The sequence below is a fragment of the Nymphalis io genome, chromosome 15 (assembly GCF_905147045.1).
Source record: "Nymphalis io chromosome 15, ilAglIoxx1.1, whole genome shotgun sequence".
Classification (NCBI taxonomy): Eukaryota; Metazoa; Arthropoda; class Insecta; order Lepidoptera; family Nymphalidae; genus Nymphalis; species Nymphalis io.
In genome coordinates, this window is record NC_065902.1 from 1,166,696 (window position 1) to 1,187,621 (window position 20,926).

The window sequence follows — 20,926 nt, forward strand, 5'->3', positions numbered from 1 at the left end:
TAATACTGTCATTGTCAATGTCAATTCTAAGCATAGCAAAATTTTATTCATAATTATTATATATTCGAAGGTGTTTGTGATGATGTGGTGAGGTGATGAAAGTATTTAAAATAATTTAATATAAGATGATATGTTGCATAGACATCTTTATAATTCTTATATTCTTTTTTTTTAACATTCATAAACAAACGACTTTTCTTATTCTCATGCTATCAATTAGAAAAAACTCAATAATAGCGTTGATATATTCCCTAAAAGTAGTCTAATTTTATTAGTACCTAGCCCTAAGTCTACAAGGAGTGCGCTCCTGTCAATCGAAGTAGAATCCTTGTCGAATTAGAATTTGAAGTGTCAATGTCACAGTCATCCCAATTTGTTTATTATTCTATTCATAGTTCATACAACTTTTTCAAAGGAATTAAAATAGTGCTTCTTTTCTCTTCAATGGAACCCCTAACAAATTTATGGTTGTTGTTTAGTTCGTTCATTGTTGTGTGCGATTAAATATGGCTCCGGTGTTAAAACTTGGTCGAGGTAAGCCTTTGACTTCCCAAACTAAAGAAGTTTTGTATCATTTGTACAAATATTTCGAAAATGAGTGTAATAGCAACCCGAGCTGTATTGTGACCCCCGCTCAATTAGTTGCTAAATCAACCGGAATTTCATTAACTTCCATCAGAAAGGTGGTATCTGAGAGTAAATGTCATTCTTCAGAACAGCAACTCACCTTTAAATCGCCTAAAAAGAAACCTAATCGGAAACCTACAATTATAATAGATAATTCTGATCAGCAAGTGATCCGGAATACAATTCACAACTTTCACATTATGCATAAAGAAATTCCAATTATGAAAACACTACATGCAATATTGAAAGAAAAGCTAAATTATAAAGGTTGTGTCACCACATTACGAAAACACGTCAAGACATTAGGATTTAAATGGAGGCGAACGGAAGGTAACCACAAACTTTTAATGGAAAAGCACGAAATTCGATACTTGCGAATTAATTATCTTTTAAAAATTTCAGAGTTTCGTGCACAAAATCGACCAATTGTTTTTACAGACGAAACATATATTAATACCTCATATACCCTTCCAAAATCTTGGTCAAATGCAAGCACTTCTAGTTTCAAGCAGCATTTATCGAAGGGCAACTGCTTGATCATTGTTCATGCCGGTGGTATGGATGGTTTTGTGCCGAATGCTTTGTTTATGTTTGTAACCAACCAAAAAAATGGTGATTATCATGAAAGTATGAATTATAATAATTTTTCAAAGTGGATCATAACACAATTAATTCCCAACCTAAAACCGAATAGCGTTGTTGTTGTTGACAATGCACCATATCATAATTCTATTCAAAATCATGCACCTAGTCCTTATTCTAGAAAAGAGGAAATGATTGATTGGCTGAAATTTCGAAATATTGAACATTCACCAAACATGCTTAAGCCTCAGTTATATGAACTGATATTGCAAAATACAGAGAGATTATATAAGGTAGATGAAATATTACAACAGCACGGTCATACTGTGCTCCGTTTACCACCATATCACCCCGAATTGAATCCTATGGAAAATATATGGGCATTAGTGAAGACTTACATAGCAGATAAAAATGCCATGAATATTAATGCTTTGATGACATTAGCTGAGGAAAAATTGAATGCCATAACTGTAGAGGAATGGAGAAATTTTTGTCTATATGCTATTGAAGAGGAAAAGAAATTTCAGGGTAGAGAAGAGGCTTTAGATACAATATCAGAAAGAATTGTCATTGACATTAATGATTTATCGGATGAAAGTGAGGATGAAGATGAAATGTCTGAAGTTGAACACTGTTGAACACTGCTCTGGGTTATAATTGTTAAAATAAGTGACAACAGTGCTTATGCTGCATAAATGTAAATAAAACTTTAAAATATTTAAACTTTTTTTATATATTACAATTTTCGTTGTTACCTGCAACCATGCATACGTGCATGCAAGTGTTAGGTGTCACAAGCTTATCTAATACTGTAGTTATCTATTGGGATTATGACAATGTTCCTGACACTTAAGTTTGAGTAAATTGATTGTTTTTTATCACCACCCTTTTTTTGTTTTTTTTTTTTTACTTTTTATGTAATATTAATGCCAACAAAATTTACTCTCTTTTTAAATATTAAGCAATGGAAGAATCGGGTTGACTGTCAGACTTCAACAGATGCACAACCTAAAATTGGCTACATAAATCCAGTGAGTATTTTGTTTGCATTCATGTTATATATCTATTTTTACACTTTGTAACCCTACTTTGAACAAGACCTACATGCTGTAGACAACATCCACCTTCCCATCTGTCATAGTTATTGTCTTACAATGAGGTGGAAGCAAAGTTGAAGATTTTAACATAAGTCCTCATAAATTTCTACAGAATATCTATGTAGGGCATAGAAAACAGCTTATATAGCCAGCTGTAATCCTTGTGTTCAGGATACACAAAGTTTATACTATTGAATTAGATGACATAACTCTATATATATTTATAAAAAATAATAACTTACAAACATTATATGTAATTGATATATTGTGTACCAGTTTGCATAACATGAAATTTTTACTTTGTATTATATTGTTTAGTTTCACATAATAATTAATATAACAATTTACAACGTCCATTAATTAGAAGTGCATTGAACTTTTTTTTATTATTGTATATTTTTTATACTATTTTATATTATTGTTACTTCTGTTGGATTTTCTAAATAAATTAACCTATTTATATTACAGTAATAACATATTCTTATATAATAAAATACAATAATTGTTGAACTTATATGTTTGTACCACGCTTCTAATTACATTGTCCTTTTGAAAGTATTTAATTACATATTGCATTCATTTTACAGTTTACATCATGGAGTATACTATTATGACCAACCAATCATCTATTAAAGATATGGGGAAGCGGATGTGAAATTGGCTCTCTAAGCAAAGAATGTCTTTCTTCTCAAGAGCATAATGCCAGAAGAATTTGTGAATAAAAAGACTGACCACAAAAGTGACGAAAGTTGGGTGAACAATGTTTCTTCTTTCTAAGTAGAATTTCAGTAGAACATTATACATTCCGAACCGGTGCAATTCTGCAAAATTACCATTCAAATAAAATTTGATGTGATAGAAATTAATGATTAAAAGTCAGTTTAATATGTATAAACATATAATAAATAAAATATAGAAAAAAATGTTTATTTTCTTTCTGCTGACCATGCACTACCAACGCAAAAAAGTCTCCAAGCTGATTTGGCTTTAGTAGCCTATAATAATCATTTGTTGGCATAATCGTGGCCATTATTGTCAAGATGCCTTTTTTTTGCCTCGGCATTAAAAATAAATGTTTACGTTAAGCTCTTTAAGCTGCTTAACAGCCTGACACCCTATGGTCTTGATATTTATAGGCCTTGGATCACTAATACAGACCTGGATGCCACCTCATTGAACTTTTGAGTGCGTTTTCTATAGTTCTATATTGCGCAGTGGCGCATGGAATTAGTCAAGTAGTCTTCATAAATATTGCTTACAGGAACATGAATTTGAATAAAACAACATTCACATTTAAACATTTATATTTACCGATTAAATTGAAATATCTTTTCTACAAGAATAATTCAATAGAGAAAATGAATATAATGGTATCATATAGCAGGATACTAATTAGATTAATATTTTATATATAATGTAGAATCTGTACTAACCACCCTATTCATGATCCAAGAAATCCACTTTACATATCAATCAATAATTTAGATTAATTTATACTTAGTTTTCAAATACCATTATAAAATAAAACTTAAAAAAAAATTGGTAATAGAATTTATGCATTGATGTTACAAAGTTGATCACATGTCTGGACTCGACTTTATAAACAATCAGGATAGTGCAAAAATACGAATTTAAAAAATGTTTTTTTTTTTTTTTAAATTAATAATACAACTTTTCGCCAGGAATCAGCTACAGGATATAATAACTACGATTTTAATTATAAAATGAAGTTAAAATACATTCATTACTTACTACATAATTTTATTTTCTACCTTCAAGGTCACGATAAAGCCGGGCACTCACATACGAAATGTAAGAAATATAAACGTGTTTATATTTTGAGTGATATTACAAATCCTTTAGTCAAAGCATTTGTTTCGAACTTGTTTCACTTCAGACGTGTTTATTACAGTATTCCTTCCACAACATGAAGAAGAACCCAAGAGCTTTAGCGATGCGATAACAATAAAGCATCGCACAAGCCATTCACCGAGTAAACAAACAAGTCTAGCCATTCAAGTAGAAGTTGAGTTTTGTTGCACGTTATGTTTGAAACTCCCTAGTGTGTTCAGACATCATTAATATTCCATTTAATAATTTCACGCATTCAAATTTATCAATTTTTTCATCATCAACATTTTCCAATACATTAGTTATAATTAGCTTTTAAGTAATTATATTGAAATATTACGTATATTGAAGTTTTTCTTCCAACTTACAGCCTCTTCGTGGAATAGATTCACAATAAAACTAATATATATTATACAAACATTGTATGTTTGAAAATACACTTCTCGTTTTATTTTTTTATAATTTATCCCTGTCACAGTCCATCATTCAAAGTCCATTTCAGTCCAGCCAAAAATATATTTGTATTTATACGATATATTTGATTATTTCATCTAAGTTTAGCAAATTTAATTCATTTAAATATAGAATTACTTACTATTTTGAAGAAATTACGTCATTTTGACAAAACTACTAACTATTGCTATCTTTTTCTATTGCTCAAGGTTTGAAAAGGACGTCGAATCCTTAAGTCAGGTGAAATATATTTTAGGGTTATGGCTATCAAGATCACTAAACAAATTCAAACGCCTAAGATAAAAAGTAATCAAATTACAAAACTCAATATTACCTTAAATTACTCTTCTGAAATATGAATATAATTATTTAAAAGAGTTATTTATCCTTGAAATTTTATTGTTATGACATCGAACATTAACCTATTATATTAAAGGATAAAATATACAATCAAATTATATTAAAACTTGCGACTAGGATTGGAAACATAGTCGCTCAGGAGTCGTATGCTTTATTAAGCGTCTGCTAAAATTACATCTCATTTGTAGATAATTTATTATATGTATATTATAAGTTCATAGCAAGAATTCATTGTCATGAGCGTAGCTAGGTTTTATTTTTTTGAGTGTGGCACAAGGGATCACAGCATACAGCCTACAGGTACCAATCGCATACAATTAAAAAAAATGTAATAAATTTTTAATTTAGTTTGTTTTCTTTAATTTTGTCTCCTCAACAATATTCTACCCAGCTGACGACCCCACCTGGTACTCATTAGCTACGTTCATGTTTATTCTACAACAATTTTTCTATAATTTAATATAAACACACGAAGTATTCAAGCCTCATAATAAAATATTGTTTTTAATGTTACTCCCGCACGACGATCCGATAGTCAGGTTCGACGCCGTCCACGTAGTATCCGTTCACGAACTGATCCGGAAGCACCTCGTTGAGCTGAAATAAATATTTTCGAACGTCTATTCTTTTGAAATTAAACAGCTATTATAGTTAAAGTTAAGATTCTTTAACTTTAAATAACAAGAATAAGCTCCAAACCTTCTTCTTAAAAGGGAGAAGAGGCCTTAGCCCAGCAGTGGGACATTAACAGGCTGTTACTATAGTTAAAGGACTAAAAGTAATGGCAACCCTTTGGACGCACTGTATATTCATTTTATATGGTTTATTTTATCTATGCCATGAAAACTATAAATTTTAATATTCAAATTCAATAGTCCAGTACATATATATTGTGACAACTATATATAAAAATTTCGAAATAAACTTTTAAATAAAGACGATACAAAAACAATTTTATTTATGAACTGAAATGAAGTGTATTAGATTATTAGTTTTCGCCCGTGTGTGGGGGAGGTTTTAGGTATCCTTTGCCCTTTTCTTTTTTTTTATAGAATAGGAAGGCGGACGAGCATATGGGCCACCTGATGGTAAGTGGTCACCAAACGCCCTTAGACATTGGCATTGTAAGAAATGTCAACCATCGCTTACATAGCTAATGCGCCACCAACCTTGGGAACTAAGATTTTATGTCCCTTGTGCCTGTAATTACACTGGCTCACTCACCCTTCAAACCGGAACACAACAATATCAAGTATTGCTGTTTTGCGGTAGAATATCTGATGAGTGGGTGGTACCCAGGCGAGCTTGCACAAAGCCCTACCACCAGTAAACAACTGTACAACTGACAATGTGTCTGCAAAAGTTCATGATGATCAATAGTTAAGAAGTGAAAGCGGAACAAGCAAACCAATAAATAAACACATACACACTGGCATTTATAATATTAATAACGCTAAGGATAGTATTACTAGTACCAATAGGTACGAAATTTCAGATTAGTTATTTGAAACTTTTAAATTTAATTGTTTGCTTGTGCATAATATTATATCAACTTGTGATGAATATATGTTAATAATATTTCAGCCATCAAACAATAAAAGTGCAGTAGCAATCAGGTATTTTTTGACTAAATAATTAATATCTTTAACTGATCGGTTCTTTGAAGAGTTACATGTATTAAAAAAAAAAACTTTCTAAATAAATATAGAAACAAACAAAAATAAAACAAAACAAAATATATAACAGTTATTTTTAATAAAGGGAATGTTTGTTTTATCACTATACAATTATGATGCGATTCGAAATTTCATTTAAATAGTTTTATAATCTATTATTTTGTGTATCTGTCTATATAGCTATAATATTAAAAAAAAAAAACATTTCAGATGATAAATCCTAACGTAAATTAATTACAATACATTGACTAGTTCACACCTGTTATAATAAAAATAATAAATATGGCTTAAATTGAAATAATCTCCGTTCAAAGATGACATTTTTGTTGTTGAGTCCCTTTGAATTTGTCTAAATTGTTATTTTAAAAAATCTTAATTTAATTACTAATAGACTTCTTTTAAAACAAATGCTTGAGATTTAAATGTGTTCGCCTTTCTTGTGTTTATGTTTGTATTTTTGTTCCATATGACTTATTAAACATTTTGCCAATATTGTTCCTAGACTTCAGTTTACAAATGAATGTTGATAATGTGACTACATTATATTATAAATGAAATCAAGTAAAAATCAATTACGCTTAACACGCTTAATAGTAGACCCATTAATAGAACGTGTAGACCCATTAAAAAATATGTTTAAATCGAATATCTGAATTAACAAGCTATTTTAACGCCATCTATGATATTGGGTCTAAATTACAACCTGCCTACTTTACCGACAGTTTGCCGATAATGTAGGCATTTTAAGTTATGCATTCGTTTGTTTGTTCGCTGTGATTGATAGGCATACACACTAATAATGATGTCTGACATCATAGCTGCTTCGATAATTTATAACTCAACAATTACTATGTACTTATAATGTAACGAATTGAATAATGATGTTTCGTTTTTTGTTATCTGATGTTATTATTAATGAAATATGCAAAGGGACCGACGCCGACCTATAGGACATGACCTTCGAACTACAGAGAACGGAGCAGTTTGTACCGGTTTTGTTTTTCGGCCTGCAGCGTACAACGGCTTTCACGTAGATTGTCTAACATTTCAAGCGGCTGCTCATCTAAATAGTCTTCAAAGTCAAATCCTCTTCAGACAGTTTTAATTGCAAAAAAGCTTACTTTTTTAAATCAATCAATTCAAATCGTAGCAATGTGCAAAGCCATACCGGCTCAGATACTGCCCCCACGGAAATACAGACTCCAGGGCTGGAAACAAAGACGATTGGGGATAAAATGACGTAAGAGATATAGACAAAAAGGATTAGACTTTTTTAAATAAAAAGCCTTAAATATCCAATATGCCATCTAAAATAAATTTTATTTCGGAGGTGATTAGTTAAAAAATACTGTCTTCTTCTTTCGAATGACAAATCAAGAATGAAAGAAAGAGCGAAATCGGTGTTTAACAGCCGCTATGCAACGTTTATATGTAAGGTTGTTTAGATATTTTGTAGAATTGTATAATAATATTTTTTGAATAGTATAAACCTAACTGTACTATTACTGCATATTGTAATTTAAAATATTAAATGTAAAAATATAATGTAAATGTAATTTACAGTTTTCTGTTATTTTTTATTCATGTCCTGATTTTTGAAGTTTATTGACAAAATTTGACAATAAACTATTTTCTTTTATAAATATCAAGTTTAGGCCATATATTATTAAGCGCGTATGTCGTCAGGTCACATCACTGCGGTAGCTATCAATATATTAACATAATAAAATAGAATCTATAGGAAAGCTGTTTAGTTTATAGGGTTGCCAGATTAAATATAACAAAATAAAAAAAAAGTTTTTTAGTCAATGTACAATCAAAAGAATTATTCAAGAATTTTATAATATAATTTAAAAGGATTATCACTTCTTATTTTTAACGAAACTCGTAACGGTATATTTCTGTGTCATTCGTTTACTTACCATACTTTTCGTCATTTTCACAGTTTCAGTGTCAGTTGACTCGTCCTTTTCGCTTTCTTCGTCCGAATGTCCCCCTACAATTCAAATAAATTTACAGGTATTTAAAAATATTTTTTTTTAATGATATATTTTAAGGAGACAGGCGAAGGTATAGTAAATCGTCATCCTTCGCCCATAGACAATCGCACTGTAAAGTAAACGCCGCCATCACACACACGAGATCGAAGACGATCAAGAAAATGGCTCATTCAGCATTCAAACGACAATAAAGAAAATAACTATTAAGCGAGAGATTAACTGATTAGCGGGTCGTATAAAAAAAGAAAGAAAACTAAGATAAATGTATCGTATGTTTAAATGAAAATTCTTAGTTCTCATCAGTATCATTATACTATGTTCATCTCAAATATTATATATATAAACTTGCATGGAAAGTATTTAGATATACTATATAAAAAAAGTTGAGATTAATTAAAAATGTTTAATCTATGTTATCTGTGTAGCGACAAATGTCAAGCGTGGGGGTCAACGACTTTTTATCACTGTTTGTTGTTTATTCAGTCTGGTCGCATTATTTTTTCGTCTAATGAGATTAGGAAGTAACCTATATATTTATCTGTTTCTAAATATAATTAATATGATAAAAAATCAAAGCGGTTGTAAATTTAGAATCTCTTACTATTTTCACCGGCATAATGTACATAATGATATAGGTAGAGAGTGTATTTTTTAACCGGGACAGCATACGTTATTCCTACACCATAGCAAGTACACGGTTGCAGCGTCGGGTGTATGGGACTCACCCTCGGACGGCAGCGTGAGCCAGAACTGCGAGCGGAAGGTGTACCAGAGGCCGGGCGGCACGCGCACGGGGCGCTCGGGGCGGCCGGGCGGGCGCGCCGACGCGAGCACCTTGGCCGCGTCCACCAGCAGCGACGCGCGCCACGACGCCGCGTAGATCAGCCGCATGGACGACTGCGCCGCCGTCGAGCACACCATGGGGTACAGCGCGCGGTGCCGCCGCAGGTTGTAGAACGATATGCCTGCAACGTCACCGCCGTCACGAATACGTCCTCACGTGACACGGGGCAGGAGATAAAACTCGAACCGACCGAATGTTATGCTTAATTATTTGTCTGTATCATTTATTTAAATCACAAGACACATACAAGTTTCCTCACGATGTTTTCCTTCACCGTCAACCACGAGATGAATTATAAACACAAAATTAAGCACATGAAAATTCAGTGGTGCTTGCCCGGGTTTGAACCCACGATCGTCGGTTAAGATTCACGCGTTCTAACCACTGGGCCATCTCGGCTGCGTCGACTTGAACGCGTCACAAAGTAATATCATTATATTATGTTTCAGTAATAGTTATCGACAATCATCGGTAATGTTGTTTCTTAAGCAATTACTTGGTAATTTCGCCATTATCTATACTATATAGCTTAACCTATGAACCAGTCGTGATCGTAAATATAATAATCTTTCATTATATAATAAACAGTAAATGACAGTTAGTTTGTACATTGGCTATACATACGAATTTATTACATATATAATACAAGAACTCTTCGGGGTCAAATAGAAGCCATAACCTAACGGCCATATTTATTAATATTGTTTATCGAGTGTCTAGTTAAAAACAGATTTGTCTCTTTCTATCATCATTGATTTGCCATTCGAAAGAAGGCACACAGAGACAGGCATTGTTTAATTAATTACTAAACAACATTTATAATGAAAGTCAGTTTTTAATTTTCTGAGTTCTGATATTTGAACAAATACAGGTGTTATTATTTCTTTAAATTCATTCCCTTGAAGCATTTAGCGTTTATGTTTTAAGTATGTATTTGTGTGAGCAAGACCATCTCGCAAAGATAATATCGAACACAATTAAAATTAAATTATAATATTTATTACTATACTTGATAAACTTTAACAACAATGTCTGAGAGTAATGCTCCGGCTAATTTTAATTACATTTTGTTTAAACAATATAGTATCGAGAGCAAATTGGTGTTCGCTAACTGTAAATAAATCCTGTACTGTCAGAGATCGAAGAAGTTTGAAATATTCGTATTTCTTTCCGAAACGGTGAAACATTATTGAAAATCAATAAGAAAATGTAAAGTTTTTATACTGAATAAATATTTTGTATTCGTATAGAAATTAGCTGCTCCGGGCGTTTTTTTTTCGCGACTAACTATCTGTCTAACGTAAAATGCTTTTTTTTAATCGGACCTTTCATTAGATATTATATAATAATATCCTGGGACATTATTCACACACGGTCATCTGATGCCAAACTAAGCAGAGCTTGTGGAACTATGGAAACCAGACAACTGATATACTACATATACTATTTTTCTTTTGTAAATACATACTTATATAGATAATTACACCCAGACACAGGACAAACAGACATGTTCATGCACACAAATGTTTGTCCTGGGTGGGAATTGAACCAACAACCTTCGGCGTGAAAGGCGAGTATCTACCGACCACGCCAACCGGCCCGTCAACAGAGCGTTCAACAAACAAGCTATTCAGCTTTATATTATTAGCTTAATATACTAGGCTATTTCAATCAATACATGAGTAAAGACTTTACATACTGTACATTTGATTTACATGCGATTTCATACTAGCTCTGTTTTATTATTCACTACACAATTATTAATTAATAAATCTTTATTTATAATATAACACTTTTCCACTTCCTTATATCCACTTTTACTTCCAACAACAAAACAAATCATAAATAAATATACTAGAATATACATCTCGACAAATGTTATCACATCAATTCAAAGTTGTTTTTATAAGTATCAATATATATGACTTACCTAACGGTTTCCTGTTCAGATAGAACTCGAGCGTGCCTCGCCACAAGTCCACACGCACGCCCACGATACTCCCGCGGCAGAAGCCAGCCGAGTCCCGGGCGACCATTCCGTTGTGCCTCACGGCCCCCGTGTATGATAAACCGTATGACTCTTCATTTTGACCAAGGAGTGATGTAAACTTGAATTGAGATTCTGTCGTGTCAACTTTGTCCGTACCCAGTCCTACCATCTGAGAATTAAATTTAATTGGTAAAAAAAATTGGTAAGTATGTACCGAATGCCTGTACTATTTACTACAGTTCACATTCAAACTATTCTTACAGGAAACAATTGAATCTTGCAAACAATCTCAGTTTAAGATTTAAAAAAAGGTTTGTTATTGTTGTCCCTTTTCTTCATGACACAAAATTTGTCTTATATATATTTTTTTAATCATATTTTTGAAAAGAAAAAAATGGAAGATAATTGAAAGTACAAGTGTTATTAGTTGACTAACAATATAAAAGTAAAAGTAACAGATACTAAGTCGTCGGATAGTTGTCCTAGCACGAACCATTCACTTAATTAACAATACTAAACAATAATAAGTAATTCTGCAGACACAGACATAGTACAAAAAATTATTTGAGAACAGTTAAAAAAAAAGAGGCATTCAGAAAGCTATCTATGAACCTTATCAGAGTGATAATTTACTTAATTGGAGTATTGTCCTATGATAATGAGACAATGTGAAACTATAAAGAGAATACATTAGATAAAAGATTATGTATAACATTGTCATTGAACTTGTTCGTATCTCAAGAAAAGAAATTCTTATTTTCTATCTTATAAATATTTAAATTATTCTATATGACTATTCTATAGCCAAGATGGCCCAGTGGTAAGAATGCGTGAATCGTAACTGATGATTGTGGGTTCAAACGGGTTATAATATTACAATTCATCTCGTGAAGGAAAACATTGTGAGAAAACCTGCATGTTAGACACATGAAATTTCACTGAAATTCTGCCACATGTGCATTCCACCAACCCGCATTGGAGTAGCGTGGTGGAATAAGTTCCATACCTTCTCCTCAAAAAAGAGAGAGGAGGCCTTAACCCAGCAGTGGGACATTCACAGACTGTTACTGTGTATATGACTATTCTATTGATGAAATACAATATTGAGAAGAATGCTTGTGTAATATTCAAGGTAATAATGAAATAAATATACTTAGATTTTTTTATATTTTTTTTTGCATAATATAAGAAATTCATTGTCATATTAACTACCTTATGTCTGTTATAGTAATTTGTAGTTTTTAATCATGTGTTTTTTTTCAGTGGTTGGGTGTAGTGGGTTTTTGTACTTAATTTTTGTTTTGTTGAAGCTCTATAATCTGGTAGAGAATATTTTCAGGCATTAAGTCTGCCTTTTGTTGCTACTATACAATGTGGTGGTCAAAAAAGTCTTTAAATAAATTAATAAAATATAAGCCATGATAAGACAACTTTAACATTGCTGCAACATGTGATTAATTGAATTGAGCTTTTTAGCTACTAAATTATTTACCTTAATAATTCTATCATGAGTTATGTCGAAGAGTTGCTACTAAAAATAATATATAAGCTGTAGTAATAATTTGAAGGCTATATAAAAGCTATTGGAAACTTACAATATCTGTGCCATAAGTGTCCGTAAGTATTTTCACTTCCCAGTAGTGGTGGTAGTTGTGAAGCAAAGGTGTATCTCCTTTAGCAACAGCGGTGCCCGAACTGTAGAATGGGTGGAAGGTGACTTGCTTCCTGTCCTCGCTAATAACAACCCAACTAGAACTACTGTCAGGAGTCGACCATCGCCATTCATTCACTAAGTAACAAAATTAAATCATTGCAACATTTATTGTAACATTTTGTTCAGTTTCAAGACTTAAAAATATGAAAACTAATATAGAACGATTATATTCAAATCCAAGAAAAAACTTACCATCGTTGTCTTCCCCGCAACTACAATTTCTTAACTGCTTCCAAAGTAAGGGAGTTTTTTTGTTCCAGCATTTGCAGTAGGGCTTAGCTTTTCTTTCGTTTGCCCTAGACCGTGAGTTTGCTGGCGCGATCAACATTGTGACCGCGTGAACAATGAACTATAATAGTAAAAACATTAACTTCTCCCACAACACTTCGACGGTAAATGAATTTTGCACTTTAAATAAATACAACGCACTACGGTTTTCCCGTAATATCATCCACAGCAACATGAATATATCTGATGTAGACCTTGCCAGTCACTACGGAGAACTCTTTAAAAAAGATTGCCTGGGAGATCGAATAAAATATTGAGAACAGTAAGTTTCAAGCTTTTAAAATTCACGAACAACCAACAACAAAGAACCAACAGTGGCGATTGGCATTTGTCAGTTGCAACTTGCAATGATATTTATATGACCTTAGTTTACGTTCATAAATATGATTCATGTGTTAAAACTTATATAACACATTTTATCTAAATAAATGTGAATTGTGTAAAAACAAATGTAGCGCTTTAAAACATTGTCATTCGTAATGGTATTGTCTGAAATAAATGTATACTTTTATTGAAATTCCAATTTTTCACAACAAAACAAAAGTCAATTTCTAAACGTGTTTACAATGGAGAAAATTCCGGAAATATCTATGCGTCATTTAAAGTTGCCAGCATAAAATTTTATTCCAATGTACCTTGGTGGTGAAAAGGTTGGTAATTATTATAGATGTTTCAAAATGTTATAATTGCTTAATATGCTAAATCATATTTTTTTTTATTTGCTGGGAAGGCAAATGACTACTTTACCTGAGGGTAAGTGGTAGTAAAGTCCAAATGCGACGACGGCCAGTACAGTTAGAAATAATGTTCTGCACTAGCCGCCCCCACATTGCCGGCCCGCAAGATGCCTTCACGCCTCGTTTGAAGGAACCCGGATTGTAAGAGGTGGGGAACACGTGAGCTGGTAAATAATTCCATTTTTGTAGGTGCGATAAAGAAAGGAGTTGCTAAATTACTTGGTGCGCGATAGAATTGATGTGACAGTTAGGCGGTGATATCGAGAGCCAGAACGCGTAGACTTGTGAAGTAAGGGGGAAGCAGTTTAAAAGAATAATTCCTCAGAGCACTCGCCGTGATACAGTCAATAGAGAGCGCTCAGTGCTGCAATCTCTCGACGCAATTGTAAAGGCTCAAGGATGTTATGTGATTTTAATTGATTCTAAACCATAAAAATAAATATTATTAGTTTAATAGTAATTTAGAAGTGTATAAAATATAGTAATATCATGAGTACTAGTTTGGTAATCTGGGTAAAATATTTAAAAAGCTGACAATACCGAAACAGCGCAAAATTTAAATTTTTTGTTTGAATTTTTCGTAACTCATTCATTAACGTTAAATATTAACCATGTTTAAGAAATTTTTATTTAAAATTAATAATTGTAGTTCCTAATTTTATTATAAAGTAGATTGGATCTGCTTAAATATATATTTTTTTGTTAAGTGATGAAACTAATTAGAATAAGGTTTTTTTTGCTTTTTAGTGATCTAAATTAAAAGTATACTTTATATCAGATTGATCAAATATACTTTAATTTAATAACAATATATTATATTAAGATATTTAATATCTGTGAAGACATATATGTTTCCAAAATATTGATTTTCCAAGCACCATTTTCCAGGTACAAAGTTGGTAGTTCTGTTTGTTTTGCTTCACGAGTTCGCGCGCACCCCGCCCAGAAATGGCTGTCAAGGGGATTTATCGATGAAATGAAGATTCTCTTAATATTTTAGTGAATTTTCTATATTGTAATAAAATGATTCTGTAATTATTAGTAAATATTTTATATTAATAGTGTCTTAGTATATATTAAATGGGTATAAAGTTAATATAATGTGGTATAATTTAAAAAAAAATTGAACAAAGGCTTAATATACAGAGCATTCTTGCTATTTTTTAAGTAAAAAGTCTAGTTCAATTTATATGCGTATTTACAGTGGTGATGTAGATATTTTTTTAATCTAGTCAAGCATTGAAAGATGTAGAAATGATTTAATTAAAATAATTCTATTATATTTTTACGCAAAAGGGAAGTTAATTTGCAAAGTGCTATTTTCCTAAATTCCGATGCATTTCTGGATCGACAAACGCAGCCAGTGCGCTTATAGCGGTCGCCACCGCGTACCGTCCTCATTATCAGCCGGTAAGATAAACATTAAAGTTCTCTGCAAATTCAAAAAGAAATAGATTCAATAGTATGTTATTTAAAAAAATGTATTATAGTACAAATATTATTTTATTTAGCTTTTGTCATATAATAAAATTCGCTCTGCTCCTAAAGTTAGAATAGGCCTAAGTACGTTTTTTTTTTATTTTTTCAATAATAATGCCATATTTATTTTTTCATAATATATCTATTATTATTTAACATACATATAAACAAAAATTTATTTTAGAGATAGCGAATATATACCGTCGTCTGGCGATTTTAAGCTATTATTAACATTTACATAAATGTAGAAAAATTATTATTTTTACATAGCATATTTAGAATACACGTCTTAGAAATGAAAAAAAAAGTATTTAGCGATTCATTTTATTATTTTGTTACTCAGTATATTTTTTATTAAATGTTTTTTAAATAAATAAATAAACAAAAAAACTTAATAACAATGAACAAGGTGGTATAATGAGAGAATCTGACAATGACGAATTATGTACTTAGGCGTGGGGCGGTCGCGAGGGCGCGTGTGCGCGGCGGCGGGCCGCAAGGGCATGGCGGCGCCCGTGCACCGCTTCGCTCCCGTGGACTGCGCGCCGCGCCGCCCCAGACCGCTACGACACTATGGGTTCTATTAAATTTTTACTATTATCATTCATTTTCATCACGTGTTACAATACAATCCGTCATTCGCAATTCGCAATGGTCCCGCTACATAATGATGTCACAACAACTAACTCAAAACGTATCATTTAATTAGTTTATCATAATTATTCGAATACTACTAATACTAATTTTTTTCCATGTGTCATAAGCCAAAAATTTTGATTGTAAGGCCACCACCGATGCCCGCTGTACACTCGAGTAGGCGTCAAAATGAAGAGTCAAGTCTGTACGTGGAAATTCCTCCGGAACCGCCTCAGCCCACTATCGCGAGTCTCGCAGCAGCCCGCAGCGTGACGCCGGACACATTGCTGCGGACCGCGGCGCTGGGACTCCACCACTCGCCTATGATGGCTCCTCATTTAAAGTTCGGGATGCTGGTTTCTTTTGCGTTAGCGACCGTGTTTCTCGCTGGAGCGAAGTATTATTTCGATCGGCAGGTAATAATGACGTAGAGGAGGCATTAGTGAACAAAGAACTTTATCTCATCGTTAGCGTTTTTTTTTTTAAATATTAAGCAAATGGTCATCTGACAGGAAGTGGTCTTTAGCACTGTTTGAAATATTAACCACACCTTAATTTATCAATGCGCTGCCAACCACGGTAACAAAGATTTTTATCTTACTCACCCTTAACGCCGACACATAACAATCACACAAACAATATATTACTAAATATGGTCGTTTGAGATATTATATATATTATATTCGATGTACCTTATTACTCACACTGGCTCAAGGGCCAAGGGTCAAGCACCCTTTAATCTGAACATAGAAACTCTTGATACTGAGAGAGGTTTGACGAGTGTTATGTACTGTGTGTTATAGAGTAATTGGTGTACTGTTTTATTTTGTTTCTTTCAACGATGTTTATGGTAATCCTTGAATGGAGACTCCGTGTGTAAGAAGATTAATAACTAGTTCTTAATTTAAATAAATTCTCGAATAACGTATGTTATAACCTTATTAATAAATATATTGAGGCGTCTCAATTCTTAAATAAACACCATATACAGTTTGTTATTCATCGTTGCAACGACTCCAAAATCCGAATACCAACGGTCAACCCCACATGAGCGCGTTTTTCAATTGACGTCATTGTGGCAACAAAGTCACAGTTATTTTTAACTGTTAAATCCCATTCGTTCATTCATAAGCCTTTGAAAGCTATCGCTGAACATGCGCCTCCTCTAATTGGCGCCACCCCAATGGGGCCTAAATTAACCTAATAGCGACTACTCTACACCTCCTACAGAAAATGCGGAATATAGACAGGGGACGAAGGGGTTCTGACTGTGTTTGTGTAATAATACAACGTCACTGCTACTCATCGGCAAACGATCACTAGAGATCATATAAAAGTATCGAATAGTCCGGTTCGCCTGCGTAACGGCTGCCGCGTTGCAGCTGATGCGCGGCAACGGCGGCGGCGCGGAGAGCAGCGGCGAGGCGGGCGTGGTGTGCGCGGCCGTGGCGTGCGTGTGCGGCGTGGGCTGCGCGCTGTCGCTGTGCCGCGCGCGCCGCCCGCCGCCCGCGCCGCCCGCGCCGCCCGAGCGCGTGTCGTCCACGGCGCGCCGCCCGCTGCCGCGCACGCCCACGCGAGAGGTAGGCCACCGACCCTTTTTTTTAACGCTGGAAAAACGCGTTACGCCTATTCCCCGCGGGAACGGTATGGGGCTATGTGGGGTATGTGGGGCTCGCCGGTGTTCAAGGTGCCAAGTGCGCAATCATCGGAATATCCACTAAAAATCCAGCGCTACCCTTTCCGTCTTAACGAGAAGCGCCACGGGATCGCTTTCGCATGCTACCGTGACGCTAAAGGCCACCAACCTAGCTGCTCAATATACTCTTTATTCAGTTAGGTTCATAAAAGCACTTTTGACTCGTCATTACAGTACTTGATTAAATAAATAAAAAAATTGAGGTAAATTTGTGTGTGTGTGTGTGTAAGTGAACTTTTTTAACGTTAAACTAATTACCTAAATAAAAATGGAAGGCACAGTATAGAAGGTGGCAATTTTTAAGTTTTAAGTTGCTAGTCCGAATTAGGGCAGTGTGGTGAATGAGTCTAAATGCTTATAAAATAATGGTATTTACTTTTAGTTATTATTTATTTAAAATATTTTCAAAGAAAAATGTCCCTTGACATTCTACTTGGACTAAAGTAGCTGATAACAATAACAATTATCGCCTTGCCCAGATTATTGAGTGCACAAGTGTGAGTGTATTGTAATATGAATACATCAAATTGAAAACATCCACTTTTTTTTCTAAATCGATTCAAAATATTTGTACAGGTGACCCTGAACGAACCAGAGGACATATCGCTGATGACGCTGTCGCGGCCGGAGCGCGCGACGGCCCCGGGCGGCGCCGACGCGCGCGGCGCTGGCGCCGGTCCGGGCGCGGAGGCCCCGCCCCCCTACCACATCGCGGTGCTGCTGCCGGCCCGCGCGCCCTCGCCGCCGCCGCCAGCCTACTCGGCGCTCAGCTAGCCCACACCCTGCCCCGCGCCGGAGCTCATCATATAGTGGCCGCGGCTGGGGCGCTCACGTTCGTGTCGTGATACATCAGAATGTGTTCGTTTGTGGTAACACCCCTATGGGTTATTTGTGAAGTGATTGAAATGATCTCAGATGTGTGGAATTGTATGTTGAAGACATAAGAAAAACAATACAAGATGTCGTCGTGCGATCCTCTTAAGTATACATCTGATGCGGATTTAGTGGAATGTTAATAATATTATTTCGGTGCGTTGCGTTATGATAAAATATATTTTTATTAATTCAAAACATTCCACCTTCTTTGGCTTCGGGTAAACTAATTTCGCGATAATTATGACTAATAATCTAAAGTAATTGTTAGACAAACTAGACTAATTTATATTTACGTGTGTCGTGTACAGACCAACGTAATAAAATTTTAATTGGTGTGCCATATTTATCTCTTAGATTAATAGTAAATAAAAAAAAAATGTCGGCCTAATTTTAAATTATCAACTTTAATAAATTTTTAACATGCAATACACCCAATTTCAATAATACACTATAAGCATACATTTTAATTCTATACGCACAATTTAATTATACGCATTATTTGAAATTATATTTCATTGAAGTAATTAAAAACAGCAAAGGGCCAAAAGTTTTATCAAAAATTTATTTTCATTTTGTTATTTAGTAATATTGTTATTTATATAAAGTGAACTGATATGGAATTACGAATTTTAATAAGTATATAAAAAAAATTCATAACCAATAGTCCATTTCACTAGTTGTGCGAAACATTGAGAAATTAATATAAAACTCAGTGAATCGCGACTTTTATATTATTGCGATAATATATTAACACGCCGCTTCGTTTTCATCTGTAAAATTAATATATACAAAAATCGATGTTGTTAAATCTGTTTGAGATTAATAGACTTGGACACAGACCGATCTCCTTTAAATATGACAATCTTTTTTTTTTGATTGAATATATCACTGGCCTTTACAGCGTCACCGCGAGTTCTTGACTCCGCCTCGAACACATAATATGTAGGTATATATATATATATATATATTCATGGAGGTTTTTATACTATCCGCTTTTAACTCTCAGCTAGATGTCGCTATTGCGATTGATTACCTACACTTTTTTTTTTCGTAGATTTTTTTTGAGGCAACAGTAGTGTTGTAAATTATTATTTTTAAATGTTAATTCTTAGTGTTTCCTCTTCTTTATGTGTATAATAATATAATAAATACTTACACATCATATATATTCTGTTCAAATAGAATATAAACAAATGTTAGATTGATGAATTAATCATTTTGTAATTTTTTGGAGATATACTTAGACTAAATTAATTACTTTTTAATATATTTATACTGAAATATTATTTAGTTAGAAATAACACTTTATAATCTAATTCAGTCTTCATTGTTTACATTTTGTATGAATAACAATTTTATTCATATAAAGTAATGTGTTAATCACAAACATAAAAACAGTTTTAAAAAATATTCAAACATTGGACATATTTCTTAAATATAAATAAACAATTATTTGTAAATTATTTCATATTTAAATAATTATCATCGGTTGGAATTATTTATTAATTTGATCAATAGGAATTTAAAAACTGTCTAGATTACCAATTACCTTTGTCTGAAAAAAATATATCCATAATATTAAAAAACCAAATACAACAATTTATATCAGACAGAATGATTAAAATTTGTTCTAAATTCTAAATAAAAAAAAATCTAATTTATATGTGATATTGGCAGAATATTTTGCGCTCACATAGTGTAGATAAACGTCAGACAAGGGGGAAAAAAATAATATATAAAATATATATAATAAATAAGTTGCTCTGTACCTAAAACTAACATGCACTTTGTTCTACAATTTGTTTATCTGTTTTAAGATTTTGTCCAATATGTACGAATTAAAAATAAACTCATTAGAAATGTATATTTTACAAAACTGGCGATGGACATGTTTTTGCTGTCAAAATATAGTGTCCATAATTTTACACACAATATTAAATCAATGTTTAAGGATTATTCTTTCTAGTCAAAAATCATATTATTCCTTTAGGTAAAAATTTAATTCTATATACTATATATA

The 20,926-nt window shown here is 33.1% G+C and overlaps 3 protein-coding genes across 9 annotated transcripts; 2 read left to right on the forward strand and 1 right to left on the reverse strand.

Annotated features, from left to right (window-relative positions):
* The first annotated feature begins 105 nt into the window (after window positions 1-105).
* Window positions 106-3,569, forward strand: LOC126774055 (uncharacterized). 5 transcript variants are annotated; one of them, XM_050495386.1, is made up of 4 exons: window positions 106-534; window positions 680-1,906; window positions 2,172-2,240; window positions 2,894-3,569. In XM_050495386.1, the coding sequence occupies exon 2, from the start codon at window positions 828-830 to the stop codon at window positions 1,845-1,847; it is 1,020 nt and encodes a 339-aa protein (XP_050351343.1). In that variant the 5' UTR covers window positions 106-534; window positions 680-827; the 3' UTR covers window positions 1,848-1,906; window positions 2,172-2,240; window positions 2,894-3,569. The 5 variants fall into 5 exon arrangements, with proteins under 5 accessions (XP_050351343.1, XP_050351341.1, XP_050351342.1 ...); XM_050495384.1 differs by having other exon boundaries at window positions 106-957; window positions 1,030-1,906; window positions 2,894-3,568; XM_050495385.1 differs by having other exon boundaries at window positions 715-1,906; window positions 2,894-3,568.
* Window positions 3,570-3,592: 23 nt separating this feature from the next.
* LOC126774057 (SPRY domain-containing SOCS box protein 3-like) lies at window positions 3,593-13,814 on the reverse strand. 3 transcript variants are annotated; one of them, XM_050495394.1, is made up of 7 exons: window positions 13,624-13,814; window positions 13,387-13,543; window positions 13,076-13,269; window positions 11,421-11,649; window positions 9,372-9,611; window positions 8,569-8,642; window positions 3,593-5,567 (listed from the first exon to the last, which is right to left on the reverse strand). In XM_050495394.1, the coding sequence occupies exons 2-7, from the start codon at window positions 13,520-13,522 to the stop codon at window positions 5,481-5,483; spliced, it is 960 nt and encodes a 319-aa protein (XP_050351351.1). In that variant the 5' UTR covers window positions 13,523-13,543; window positions 13,624-13,814; the 3' UTR covers window positions 3,593-5,480. The 3 variants fall into 3 exon arrangements, with proteins under 3 accessions (XP_050351351.1, XP_050351350.1, XP_050351352.1); XM_050495393.1 differs by having other exon boundaries at window positions 13,387-13,814; XM_050495395.1 differs by lacking the exon at window positions 3,593-5,567 and adding an exon at window positions 6,792-7,854 and having other exon boundaries at window positions 13,387-13,814.
* A 1,413-nt stretch (window positions 13,815-15,227) lies between these two features.
* Window positions 15,228-19,337, forward strand: LOC126773922 (uncharacterized). The gene is made up of 5 exons (XM_050495182.1): window positions 15,228-15,629; window positions 16,152-16,275; window positions 16,483-16,750; window positions 17,717-17,914; window positions 18,607-19,337. Exons 1-5 carry the CDS (start codon window positions 15,554-15,556, stop codon window positions 18,802-18,804), a joined length of 864 nt encoding a protein of 287 aa, XP_050351139.1. The 5' UTR covers window positions 15,228-15,553; the 3' UTR covers window positions 18,805-19,337.
* The last annotated feature ends 1,589 nt before the right edge of the window (window positions 19,338-20,926 follow it).